Source organism: Callorhinus ursinus, unplaced genomic scaffold (assembly GCF_003265705.2).
Source record: "Callorhinus ursinus isolate GAN/ISIS: 27379988/994484 unplaced genomic scaffold, GSC_fseal_2.0 scaffold2, whole genome shotgun sequence".
Lineage (NCBI taxonomy): Eukaryota > Metazoa > Chordata > Mammalia > Carnivora > Otariidae > Callorhinus > Callorhinus ursinus.
In genome coordinates this window covers 12,907,012-12,920,934 of record NW_027397064.1, presented here as the reverse complement: position 1 = coordinate 12,920,934, position 13,923 = coordinate 12,907,012, and the positions used below count along the sequence as shown (strand labels likewise).

The 13,923-nt window shown below is 38.1% G+C and overlaps 1 protein-coding gene across 2 annotated transcripts; it reads left to right on the top strand.

The window, feature by feature from the left end:
• The first annotated feature begins 2,217 nt into the window (after positions 1–2,217).
• Positions 2,218–11,411, top strand: MRPL44 (mitochondrial ribosomal protein L44). Of its 2 annotated transcripts, none has more exons than XM_025890775.2 (4): positions 2,218–2,398; positions 3,958–4,426; positions 8,306–8,484; positions 11,121–11,411. In XM_025890775.2, exons 1-4 carry the CDS (start codon positions 2,220–2,222, stop codon positions 11,290–11,292), a joined length of 999 nt encoding a protein of 332 aa, XP_025746560.1. In that variant the 5' UTR covers positions 2,218–2,219; the 3' UTR covers positions 11,293–11,411. The 2 variants fall into 2 exon arrangements, with proteins under 2 accessions (XP_025746560.1, XP_073734094.1); XM_073877993.1 differs by lacking the exon at positions 11,121–11,411 and adding an exon at positions 9,905–11,097.
• The last annotated feature ends 2,512 nt before the right edge of the window (positions 11,412–13,923 follow it).

The window sequence follows — 13,923 nt, the reverse complement described above, 5'->3', positions numbered from 1 at the left end:
TGACCAGCTGGAGGAATGGAGCTGCCCTTTGACCAATCTGGGGAAGGTGTTTGGCCAAGAAGACAGGGAGTTCAGTTTTGGATGTATGAAGCTTGAAGTGCCAGTAGATGCCCAGGTGCAGGAGTTTTGTATACACTACTAAAGAGCACAAAGGCCTGTACTGAACACATAACTTTGGGATCTGAAGGGATGTAAATGAAGTGCACCAGGCCGCCCTGGGTCCTAGAGCCACGTAGTCCCCTTAGCATATGTTTATTGAATAAATAAACAAATTCATGATTGAATTTTAAAAACTGGTTAATTCCTCAACTCTGTGAGTTAGTGGTAAAAACTCCCCGAGACCCTACAGTTTTGGTTCCGTAAATAAGGCTCTCATTGTTGTATTTACTGAGAAACTCTCAATACGGAGACACCTCATTTTAACATAATATTATTTGCTTCAACTAGATTATTAGATTATTCCTCCCTATAAATGGACTATTACAGAAATAACAGTTCCCTGTGCTGTCTTCTAATCTATTTATTTGATGAATGTTCAATGAATTTTTTTAACATGCAGTGTAAATTAATGAAACACAAAGACCAATCATGATCTTCTCTCATCCCTTCTTAGAGAATTTGCTTCACCCAGAAATCCATCAGCTTGTTTTATGGTATGTGCTAAGCCACCATTTCCTCTCTCCCTCTCCAAAGAGAACCCTTTTCTAGGCTAGGATGAACCATTCCGACAATAGTTAAGAACAGATTTTATTCAGGAACTATTGCAATAAGGGAAAAGAGACCTCTCTATAGAACTGAGCTCAATTCCAAATACAGCATGGACCAGGGGAAACTTATAGCCATGGGGGCTGGGAGGTGTCTATGAACATTGAACTAAGTGGAAATATCATGGGTAAGGGTGGGGGGCAGGAGTCTAGCTAAACCAACTTGACAGGATTCTTCTGAAGGCAGGCCACCTGGGGATAGCGGTGGGTGATGAATTTGATTAGACATTAAGGGTAATCAGATATTGAAGGTGGGGGATCCTTTCTAAACTGACTTAGGATTCTTGCTGAAAGTGGGCTATGCAGGCCTGACAGACACCAAAGCCTAGGGTCGAAGCCTCTTTGAAAAGAGGGCTTAGGGGAGCCTGACTCAAGTTTGGTCAAGGGGAGAATCTTTGCCAGAGCCTAACATTAGAGATTCTTGAGCTAAGTAGTAACATGCCTGGGTCTGTGTTTCAGGGAGATGGATGAAGATGAACCATGTCTAGGGAAGAGAGGAAGGTGCAAGATGTATTTGGAGGCCTGGCAAGGAGGTAAGGATTGCCATCAGGTAGCCACTGTGGAAATAAATTGAAAAAGGACTTGGCACCTGGATAAAAGTGGGTTTTTGTGGAAATAGGAATAATGGAAGACATAGGAGCCCAAACTTGGGTAACTACGGGGGGACACTGATGCCATGAACAAGTAGAGATCAACAGTAAGAGGTGACTTTTGAGGTCTAGATGTTCAGCATGCAACTCAAAATTGGAAATTCAAAGAAGTCTTCCTTTGTGAATTAGTATTAGATCAAAACATTTATATTAACAGTTTGGTAGGAAAGTTTCCACCAAAGAGTGGAAGATAAAGGGGAAAAAAAGACTTATAATTCCACTGTTCTCATTTTTATGTATTTTTTTTCCAGTCTCTTTTTTTGCAGGAGGGGGACGCTTTAAAAAGTTTGTACTGTTAGAAATTTAAATTTTGGTTAAGTCAATATCCCTTAGTCTAGGGCTCCTGAAAAGAAGGCTTCTGGAGACACGTTGGGTAAATATTTGCTCCTAAATAGTGGCTGGATTGATGTTCTATAACTCTTAAGACGAAATACATATTGACAATGTGTTTTCTTTAGACTGAGAGTGAAACAGGTTTTTACGCTAATGAGAAAGCAAAGAACAAGAAAGCCAACTGAGGGTGAAGCAACTTCTTCCACACATTTCCGGATCCAAAGGTCCCACAGTCCTGACTCACCCCAGAGTAATCCCTAGGTGGGCAGGAACCAGAGCTCACGCATGCGCAGTAAAACTCAACGGCAGCCGCCCGCCCCCCCCCCCCGCTACTAGTCCCCCCCCCCGCGTACTAGTCCCGCCCCGGCCTCGCTCAGTTCGCCCACTTCCGGGGGGGACTGGGTTACCGCGCCACTGGTCCGACTTTCTTCCTTCCGTCCTCCATTGCTTCCCCCCCCCCCCCCCCCCCGTAATGGCATCCGGCCTGGGGAGACTGCTTTTGCTGGGGCCTCGCCGCCTCCTGGCGCCGGCCGCCCCGACTCCCGTCCCGCCAGTTCGGGGCGTGAAGAAGGGATTCCGCGCCGCCTTCCGCTTCCAGAAGGAGTTAGAGCGGTGGCGTCTGCTCCGGTGCCCGCCGCCGCCCGTGCGCCGGTAGGAGCCGCCTCGGAAGGGGTCGGGGTGGGGGTCGAGGACCCGGCGGCGGCTGGGAGGGTTGCTCCTCGCTAAAGCGCGCCTGGCTTGAGCTTAGGAGGTTTGCGGTAGAGACACCGGTGGAACTTGGACGCGTGGGCACAGGGAATAGATTTCTGCCTCGGGGTGGAACACGGGTCTACCCCCGACGCCTGGGAACTCTTATTTAGAGCCTATCAGCTGAGTTTTGAGAAATGAGGCCTGCTGAGGCTAACCTTTATGTGGGCTTGGGGTTGCAGTCTCTCTGTTGTAATGGCTGAGAATTCTTGGGAAAGAGAGATAAGAGGGGAGAAAGCATTCCACAGCATCGCAAGAGCAAAATTAAGTATATGCAACTATCAGTCCGTTTGCCAGAATAAAAGGAAAACAGTTGAGCTTTAGGTTTTTTGCCCCAGTTAATCTTGTTTCTTCTTAATCTTGTTCCAGTAGTGTCTGGCGGTAGCTTGGCAAAGAAGTCCAGTAGTCTGGCAGAGAAAGACATCTTTATAGCTCCACATGAGATCTACTATACCTGAGGTCTTGAATCTTTTTCTCTAATAATGTGACTCTGACTACTTGTAGTCGTGGCGATGTAAAATAGATGCATCTCATTCTTTTGACTCCATTCGTAGGCATTTGAGTTCCATATTATTGCTGTTACAACCGATGGAAGAGTGATTAGCTTTGAAGTTATTACTCCTTGGGAAATTTAGTATGAAACTTTGATAGCTACTTTAATATTACCCCCCCAAATTGAACCAATTTATACATCTGTCCTTAGGAATATACTTGTTCATATTCCTATACTCTTTCAAAACAATATTATTTTCCTAATAGGCAGAAAATAGTATCTCTTAATTCACGTTTCTTTGATTATTGTGAGGTTGGTCACTTTTGGCTTTTATAGTTGGAAGAAACTAAGGATTATATAGGTTAACATGCATTTTATGACTTAACAACCAGGATCTTTATATTTTCCTATCCATTTTTACTTAAAAGGGTTTTATGTGGATTTATTGTCTCTTTTTAAAAACACCTTTTAGCCATTCTTGGGAATGATTACGAACTTTTAATCTACTTGTAATGATACTAGATTATTTAGATGCTAACTTAAATGGGTGTTTTTAACACTTAATAAAATAAGAGATAAATATAGCGTACTTCTTGTTTAGAGCTTGAACCTGTGAAATTATAACTCCTATTTCATACCTAGGTATAAAGCATAATTCCATGGTTATAGCAGAAGTAAAGAATCTAAAAGGTAGGGTAATGGCTTAGTCTCTGATGTTGAAGAACTTTAATGTGGCAGTTGGCTCAAAGGGAAAATGAATCCACCAGTGAATATAGCAAAGAACCGCAAGTTATCATCTGACTTAAATTCTAACTTTGAGAAAATCAAACCGTGGTGTTAAAGTGAAACTCAGTCTTTTTTAATTTCCTTTACATAATCAATAAAATTGTATCACAATTAAAGTTTTTGTGTTATTGTAACATCTTGTTCTTTTTACCATCTCTTACTGTCTTCTGTTTTTCATTTTCAGTTCAGAGAAGCCCAACTGGGATTACCATGCTGAAATACAAGCATTTGGACATCGGTTACAGGAAACCTTTTCCTTAGATCTTCTCAAAACTGCATTTGTTAATAGCTGCTATATTAAAAGTGAGGAGGCCAAGCGCCAAAACCTTGGAATAGAGAAAGAAGCTGTTCTTCTGAATCTTAAAGATAATCAAGAACTCTCTGAACAAGGGACATCTTTTTCAAAAACTTGTCTCACACAGTTTTTTGAGGATGCACACCCAGACTTGCCTACTGAAGGCATTAAAAGTCTTGTTGACTTTCTCACTGGTGAGGAAGTGGTGTGTCACGTGGCCAGAAACTTGGCTGTGGAGCAGTTAACACTGAGTGCAGAATTTCCAGTCCCCCCGCCTGTTTTACAGCAGACTTTCTTTGCAGTGATTGGAGCCCTGCTACAGAGCAGTGGCCCTGAGAGGACCGCTCTTTTCATCAGGGTAGGTAATGCTTAATTGCACACACTGGGACCTGCTTGAGGTGGAAAGAATGAAAACTTTTTTTGTAATTCGTTTCTTTGTTATATGATCTTAGAAGGTGATCTGTGAATTTTTCTCCCTACCAAATTCTGAGAAAGGTCTAAAGCTTCTTTTTTTAAGATTTATTTATTTATTTGGGAGAGAGAGCAAGCACATGCATGTGTGCACATGGGGGCAGGCAGAGGGAGTGGAAGAGAGTCCTAAGCAGACTGCGCCAAGTGTGGAGCCTGGTGCAGAGCCCGATCTCACGACCCTGATATTACAACCTGAACCAAAACCAAGAGTTGGAGGCTTAACCGACTGCACCACCCGGGCACCCCCATATGTGCATTTTAGAAACATACTTCTTCATACTATCTCCCTGTTCTGGGAAATGGGATTAGAATATTCAAGCTCCACTCCCACTGAAAGTTCTAATAATAAACTATTAGGACCAGAAACCTATAGGGAAAAAAATAGGCATATGTGATCACCAAAAAAATCTAGATTTCTTTTTATATTCCTACCAATACCTTAGGCATTCAAATTGTTTTTCCTTCACCCTACAGTTGGTTATTCTATATTGCAAATAATCCAGGGATTCATTCATAGGTGTAAGTAACCATGTGTCTCATAAGGCAACTATATCTGTACATTAAAAGATTGAAAATCCCCTAATGAGGACTTAATAAATTAAAAAAAATTTTTTTTTAATTCAGTATAATTAACATACAGTGTTATATTAGTTTCAGGTGATAAATATTTTTTATTAACAAAACTGAACTAGAGTTCTAGTGCTTGGGCAAGTGTTATAATGAAATTAACTATTTTGTGAACTGTTATTTTTCTTTTTAACATTTCTCCCCTCATGTCCCCATTTACCCATCCTTTATTTTATACTGTGTTTGTTAACACAAGTTAATTGCAATATATTGTGAAAATTCATGTTCACATATTTTCTGTCAATATTGGTAATGTTTTTTATTGGCATATGAATTCTGCTTTGAATGTTCATAATTTTTCCATTTTCTTAGTCTTACAAATTGAAAATATTATCAAGTCTTAAAGAGTTTTAAAAGACAATGTGAAATTATTTAAATGATTTTTTTTAAATCATGAATTTCAATAGTGAAGTACTATTATCTGGAGGCCCATAGTACTTTTTTTATAGGAGTTTCTGCCAGAAGTTACTACTATTTATTCATGAATTCATTTGTTTTAAAAATATTTTTCTTACTGATAAAAGCATATTTCTTAGTTATAAGATTTTACCTTCAACTATGAATTTTGGTTTTTTTTTTTCAAGTTTTTATTTAAATTCCATTTAGTTAACATTTAGTGTAATATTAGTTTCAGGAGTAGAATTTAGTGACTTATCACTTACATATAACACATACTGCCCATCACAACAAGTGTACTCCTTAATACCCATCACCCATTTAACCTACCCCCCTGCCTAACTCCCCTCCAGCAGCCCTGTTAACTCTCTGTAGTTAAAGAGTCTGTTTTACGGTTTGCCTCTCTCTTTTTCCCCCCCAAGTTCATCTGTTTTTCATTTCTTAAATTACACATATGAGTGAAATCATTTTGTATTTCTTTTTCTGACTTATTTTGCTTAACATAATACTCTCTGGCTCCATCCATGTGATTGCAAATGGCAAGATTTCATTCTTTTTTATGGCTGAGTAATATTCCATTGTGTGTGTGTATACCACTTTATTCATCAGTTGATGGACATTTGGGCTCTTTCCATAATTTGGCTACTGTTGATGATACTATAAACGTTGGGATGCATGTGTCCCTTCGAATCAGTATTTTTGTATGGTTTGGTTCAATACCTAGTAGTGTAATTGCTAAATCATGGGGTAGTTCTATTTTTAACTTTTTGAGGAACTTCCAAACTGTTCTCCAGAGTGGCCGCACTGTGCAGTTTGCATTCCCACCAACAGTGGGAATCCTCGCCAACTTCTGTTGTTTCCTGTGTTGTTAATTTTAGCCATTCTGAATGTTGAGAGGTGGTATCTCATAGTTTTGATTTGTATTTCCTTGATGATGGGTAATGTTGAGCATATTTTCATGTGTCTGTTGGCCTTCATGTGTCTATGTCTTCTCTGGAAAAATGCCTATTCATGTGTTCTGCCCATTTCTTAACTGGATTATTTGTTTTTTGTGTGTTGAGTTTGATAAGTTCGTTATAGATTCTGGATGCTAACCCTTTTCAGATATGTCATTTGCAAGTATCTTCTCCCATTCTGAAGGTTGCCTTTTAGTTTTGTTGATTGTTTCCTCTGTTGTGCAGAAGCTTTTTGTCTTGATGAAGTCCCAGTAGTTCATTTTTGCTTTTGTTTCCCTTGCCTCCGGAGATGTGTCTAGTAAGAAGTTGCTATAGCCTATGTCAAGGAGGTTGCTGCCTGTGTTCTGTTCTAGGATTTTGATGGTTTCCTGTCTCACATTTAGGTCTTTCATCCATTTTGAATTTATTTTTGTGGATGGTGTAAGAAAGTGGTCCAGTTTCATTCTTTCACATATTGCTGTCCAGTTTTCCCAACACCATTTGTTGAAGAAACCATCTTTTTTCCAGTGGATATTCTTTTCCTGCTTTGTTGAAGATTAGTTGACCATATAGTTGTTGGTCCATTTCTGAGTTTTCTATTCTGTTCCATGGATCTATGTGTGTTTTTGTGCCAGTACCATGCTGTTGTGTTTTTTTTTTAAGTTATTTATGTGTTTATTTCATTAATATTTTATTTTTATTTTATTTTTGGGATGGGGAGGGGCAGCGGGGAAAAAGAGAGATAATCTTTTTTTTTTTAATATTTATTTATTTGACAGAGACACAGTGAGAGAGGGAACACAAGCAGGGGGAGTGGGAGAGGGAGAAGCAGGCTTCCCGCAGGGCAGGGAGCCCGATGCGGGGCTCGATCCCAGGATCCTGGGATCGTGACCCAAGCTGAAGGCACACGCCCAACCACTGAGCCACCCAGGCGCCCCTAAAAGAGAGATAATCTTAAGCAGGCTCCACGCCCAGCAAAGAGCCTGACACTGGGCTTGATCTCACAATCCTGAGATCATGACCTGAGCTGAAATCAAGAGTTGGATGCTTAACCCACTGTGCCACCCAGGTGCCCCAATACCATACTGTCTTGATCACTACAGCTTTGTAATATAACTTGACATCCAGAATTGTGATGCCTCCAGTTTTGCTTTTCTTTTTCAAAATTGCTTTGGCTATTTGGGGTCTTTTGTGGTTCCATATAAATTTTAGGATTGTTCTGTGAAAAATGCTGGTGGTATTTTGATAGGAATTGCATTGAATATAGATTGTTTTGGGTAGTAGAGACATTTTAACAGTATTTGATCTTCCAATCCATGAACATAGAATGTTTTTCCATTTCTTTGTGTCATCTTCAATTTCTTTCATAAGTGCTCTGTAGTTTTCAGAGTACAGATCTTTTAACTCTTTGGTAAGCTTATTCCTAGATCGTCTTACGGGTTTTGGTGTAGTTGTAAATGGGATCTATCTCTTGATTTCTCTTTTGCTCCTTCATTATTGGTATGTAAAAATGCAACAGATTTCTGGACGTTGATTTTGTGTCCTGAGACTTTACTGAACTCGTTTATCAGTTCTAGCAACTTTTTGGTGGAATCTTTTGAGTACTCTTGCCAGTGTATCATGTCATCTGCAACAACTATGATTTTTGTAATAAAACTTACATGAAAAACTATATGGACATGAAAAGGAATAATATTGTCTTTTTCAATCCCCATTAAGTTTTTAAATTCTGTTAAAAGTGTACTTTGAATATGATCCTTATTTTTTTTATATGGCTTTAAATGTATAAATTGTATTTTTATATGCAGGACTTCTTAATTACTCAGATGACTGGAAAAGAACTCTTTGAGATTTGGAAGATAATAAATCCCATGGGGCTACTGGTAGAAGAACTGAAGAAAAGGAATATTTCAGCTCCTGAATCTAGACTTACCAGGCAGTCTGGAAGCACCACAGCTTTGCCTGTGTTTTTTGTTGGCTTATACTGGTTAGTAAAATTTTATTTATTTATTTATTTATTTATATTTACTTATTTATTTATTTGAAAGATTTTATGGTTAGTAAAATTTTAATCTTGACTTCATAGCATTGATTGGAAGCTTTAACAACTGACCTTTCACAATTCCTTAATATAAGCTCTAATTGCATTAACAGATTTAAAAAAATCTCATTCCCATGATTATCTATGTACTGCTTCCTTTTCTGCTGGTCAGTCTTAGGGGAAGGTAAATAATCTGTGGTTTGATAGTAGTAGCTTTTGTTAACCAACTATACATTGTAGAATCCATTCATTTCAATGAGTGAGAATTTCCTGTTAACCTAAACATTTCTGTAGACAAATAAAAGTTCTGATTCATAAGTGTTAGAGATTTACCCCTAATCCACACTTGTAACAGCTTCAGCTGTTCCAGCCTAGGACTGGAAAAGGAAGGGCTTAGTTAGTTGTCCATCAAAATATATAAATCAGCCCACATTGAGACTGTTTTAGTTTTTTGTTAGTAAACAGTTGGTTTGCCTCACACTGATTGAATATTTAAGAAACGTGGTTAAAATTTAGGTCAATATTTTTCTGATCTTTATGTGATGTAGGATTTTATAGGTTAAAGGCAATGGAAGGACATCACAAAGGAGAAAATAGACAATGTTATAAAACGTTTCAACTTCAGTTTTAATTGAAATGCAAAGCAGAATAACAAGGTACTCTTTTGCTTATTAGCTTGGTTAGTCTTAAACACATCCTTTATCTGCAGTTCATATATTCCTAATAGAAGAAAAGAGTGGTATAGTATTTCTGTCAGTAATTTTGACCAAATGCCAAGAGTCTTTAAATTCTTCATGTCCTTTGATTTGGTATTCTCACTTTGGGTGTGTGTCTCCAGGTTACATCAAAAATGTGTAAACAAAGATGTTCGTTTGTTCACTCTTTGTACCCCATACCCAGAACAGTTTTTAGGACGTGGTAGTCAGTAAACAGTTGTTGAACTAATAGCATTTTTTCAGTTAGAAAATTAGAAATAACTTTGGTATCCAGTAAGAGGGAAATAATAAATGGACATGACAGAACATAGTACATCCAGGACTGGTGATGTTGGTAAGGATTTTTAGTGACTTACGGAAATTTTGAAGAATGCTCTCTTATTTTTAAATGAAGCAGTTTGCCCTATTACTAACAATGGTTGTCACTGGGTAGTAGAATTATTTAATTTTTCCTAGATTTTACATAATGGTATTTTAAAAAATGATCAGTGATACACTAAGACCGTCACTGGACTAGAAACATGATATACATCTTGTGCTTTTTGAAATTCACTTAGATGATTTTCTCTATTCCATACCATTACAGATATGTATGTGTAGAATTATTACTGTGAAGTTTAACCTATATGATTAATTTTGTTTCATTTCAGATTACTGCCACGGAAAATGATTCTTAGCACATTCCTTCCATATTGTTTTTTTTTTTTTTTCCTGTGTAGTTTTGCTCATTTTTCTTTAATTTGATTCTGTTCTTCCTTGGCTTTCAAGTCAACTTATATTAAATCTCAGCTACTAAGTGAAGTTGCTGTTTATGAGATTTTCAGAGATGCTTCTTTTAGTTGGATAGGTAAAGTTTGGGGTCAGGAAATTTCTTGGAAGTACTTAAATGTAATTGAGAAGTAGCACATCCATACCACACTTGTTCAGTGCACATCCTTTCCTCCCTGTGGGAACAGTTTTACATTTTTGGAGAAGAGTTTGCTAGTTATTGTAATAGAAATATCATTAAAACAGGAATACCCATTTTTGTTTAATTTGGCTTTACTTAGAACACCGATAACCTTAAGTGTTCACTGCTACCTCAGTATCTTCTGGGAATAAGAGCGGATTATAATATATAAAATAATGTTTTAGGGTGCCTGGGTGGCTCAGTTGGTTAAGCGACTGCCTTCGGCTCAGGTCATGATCCTGGAGTCCCGGGATCGAGTCCCACATCGGTCTCCCTGCCCAGCAGGGAGTCTGCTTCTCCCTCTGACCCTCTTCCCTCTCATGCTCTCTGGCTCTCATTCTCTCTCTCTCAAATAAATAAATAAAATCTTTAAAAAAAATGTTGTAAATCTTAGCAAGTTTTAAAGATCTAAAGCTCTTAATTTAAAATACAGAACTGATTTCTCGTTTATTTTAAAGTTTAGACGAAAAACCAGAAAGGCACAATTTTTTTCCATAAAATTTTTCCTCATATCACAGATTTAAGATGAATTAAATATAATGTAGTTATAGTTTCCATGAATATTTTTAAGTTTCAGGCTTTATATTATAGCAAGATTTTTATATATTCTTTAAATTCTTCCATCAACAACAATAACAGACCCATACTTACTTAGATGTGCCTTGGTTTTTTGATTTGAAAAATATTGGACCTAGTGAGTTTATATTTCTATGGAAATGTAAGTATTTCTTTTCTAACTACTATATATAATGAATTTGCAACAAAACTAGTAAATTTTCAAAAGATACTATATCCAAAGCTCTTGTGTTACTTCTGGTAGATATCATTGCCAAAACAAGATATAGAAACCATAACCCATTTGTGGACTGTGTCTTATGATCACGGGTAATTTCAGACTACTCTTGGTTTTGTTCTAGTGATAAGAAGTTGATTGCAGAAGGACCTGGGGAAACAGTGCTGGTTGCAGAAGAAGAAGCGGCTCGAGTGGCACTTAGGAAACTCTATGGGTTCACTGAGAACAGACGGCCCTGGGACTATTCCAAGCCCAAAGAGAATTTAAGAGCAGAAAAGGCTATCACTGCCAGCTAACCTGCCAAAATTGTGGCAACCTGAAATTTGTGAGCCAGAGAATGAGATAAATGTCAAAGATGTTCAAAGCTGGACATTTTTCAAATTGTAAAGAAATAGGTCTTATTTCTCATAATGAGTTCCTAAAATTAAACATATTTATCAGGTCATTGAGTTTTTTCTTTTTCTTTTTTGTTTTGTCAAAAGTCTTTTTGGATGTTTTTCCAGTAAGTTTTTTCTAAAGTCCTTGATTTTATTATTTTATTTAACATGTATAGTTAGGTCTACTTTATTCCTGGCTAGCTTTGAGGTATCACCATAATTTACATATGTGTTTTACGTGAACTTTCATACCAGTAAAAAAGTCACTTTTTCTCTAAAGATTTTATTGTAGTTTAATTTGATATACCCAGGTTGGTGAACTTTGTCCCTTTAATAGGATTTTAGCTAAAATAGTAATAGCTCTTAACCTTTAGAAATGTAAAAGTGCAGTTTATCACAGTTAGATGGGTATTTACATGACCCCTAGATTCTGTCTAGGTTTGAGATTCTGTATACTAATTCATCTCGTAGTTATTCAATTTCTATAAAACAAATAACAAAAAAGATAAAGTTTATGCTTTTAAAAGAAAGTCACAAGCAGCTAACTGAAAAATATATATCAATCCTAATGGAAAAATAAGGCATATATTTATCAATTTAGTATTCCATAATCATAATCATAGCCACTGTGTACCAAACACTGTTTTAAGTATTTTACTGTTAACACATTCAGTTTCTAGAGGACAGACCTTAAGAGTATGTCCTTCTGGTTCTTCAGTCATTGTGTTGAATTCAGTAATCCTCCAACTGCAAATTCTTTGTGTCTTTGTTTCTTTTTAGCTCTTTGGCAATAGTGGTAATTTTTAGTTTGAATTTGTCAGTAGTCACTCTCAGGCGTTAACAAGAAAAGTGGGACTTGGGAGTTGAGAATAGAAATGTTAAAACTGACAGCACTGGGACGCCTAGGTGGTTCAGTCGGTTAAGCATCTGCCTTCGGCTCAGGTCGTGATCCCAGGGTTCTGGGATCGAGTCCCACATCAGGCTCATTGCTCAGCGGGGAGCCTGCTTCTCCCTCTGCCTGCCGCTCATCCTGCTCTCTCTCTAACGAATAAATGGATAAAATTAAAAAAAAAATACGTAAATAAAAATTTAAAAAAATCTAAAAAAGAAAAAACACCTGACAGCACTTTTGCCATAAAGTCTTTTTTTTTAATTGAAATATTTTTATGTTCAAAGAGCTAGCATTAAGGTGGGTATCTTGCATGAACCATTCAGGGAATGGTTAATCCAGCTTCCTGAAGCCTGCATCCTTTTACGGATGGAGACTCTGGTGGCACACATGGCGGGCCCTATTTCCAGATCAGAACAAGATCCCTGGCTGAGTTTTCGTGGTTCCCGTAGAGCTGCTGGTGACCCATCTTGCTTTCTCGGAGGCAAGGAGGCAAAAGGCTTGCCATAAAATCTTTTTATAAGAGAGGATAAAGGGGACCTTTGAAACCCCTTTCCTGAGACTGGTCAGAGAAGTGGGAGTTTTGTCGTATGTAAGGGGGCTTTCAGCTCCGGCAGGTAAAGCAGAGGCTGTCTTCAGAGGGGGAAGTTTGAGAACTACTTAATTGGCCAAATTGGTAGGTTAAATAATTTCACCTTTCTTTTGAGAAACTCCTAATACTTGAACCCAGGGATAGAGGGCCAAACCCAGTGGTAAAAAGCGCCACACTTAGGTGTGTCGTCCACAAGTACACTTGATAAGCATCTCCTGGACACCAGAGAAGAGAGATCATAGAAAGTTTCTGAGAAGCAAAAGACAGTAAATGTCCTCCAACCACTTACTCATGCAGTATATGCAAAATGTCAGGTTTAGCTAGAATATTCTCTAATTTTATTTTAGGTGGACATTTTTTCCAAGGGTCTTTGGAGAATTCGGTTGCAAAGTTAGTAGTCCTTCATTTCCCCCATAAGTAGTGCTGATAATGTGATCCCAAATTTCTGTTCAGGGCGTTTTGCAGGACCTTATCCTACAATGTTGGAGGGGAACTACCCTCTTTCTTTGGTTTTTGAGCTTCTGAACCTTGAATGCTTTTAGATATACATGTGGGACAAATCTAGCTCTAGTTCATAAAATCTACTTTGCAAGTAGAGAGATCCAAATCGCTTAGGAAGAATGGGATTTCAACGAACATTTCTAAGTAAAGTCTTCTCTGAATTTGAGTTGTACTTTTAAAAGGCACCCACTAAACTATGATGGGCTGGAAGGTAGAAAATAAAACACATTTTCTCAGTTCCGTATGAAATTCCTTGATACTTGGAACCAACCTCTAGAGAACTTTAATTTGCCATGTAAGAACCAGTAAATACAAGGGGCACCTGGGTGGCTCAGTCATGTGTCTGCGTTCGCCTCAGGTCATGATCCCAGGGTCCTGGGATCGAGCCCCGCATCGGGCTCCCTGCTCAGCAGGAAGCCTGCTTCTCCAGAACTCTCCTACTCCCCCTGCTTGTGTTCCTGCTCTCGCTGTGTCTCCCTCTGTCAAATAAATAAAATCTTAAAAAAAAAAGAACCAATAATTTGTAAATTTGAAATGTGGGTAAGAGGAACATAGGTGTGAGAATGTT

Bases quoted from the DNA above. Each gene is read 5' to 3' on its own strand.
- MRPL44 (XM_025890775.2), top strand. From the start codon at position 2,220: ATGGCATCCGGCCTGGGGAGACTGCTTTTGCTGGGGCCTCGCCGCCTC. The intron at 2,399-3,957 runs GTAGGAGCCGCC...TTTCATTTTCAG, and splicing joins CCGCCGCCGCCCGTGCGCCG to TTCAGAGAAGCCCAACTGGG. The intron at 4,427-8,305 runs GTAGGTAATGCT...TTTTATATGCAG, and splicing joins GGACCGCTCTTTTCATCAGG to GACTTCTTAATTACTCAGAT.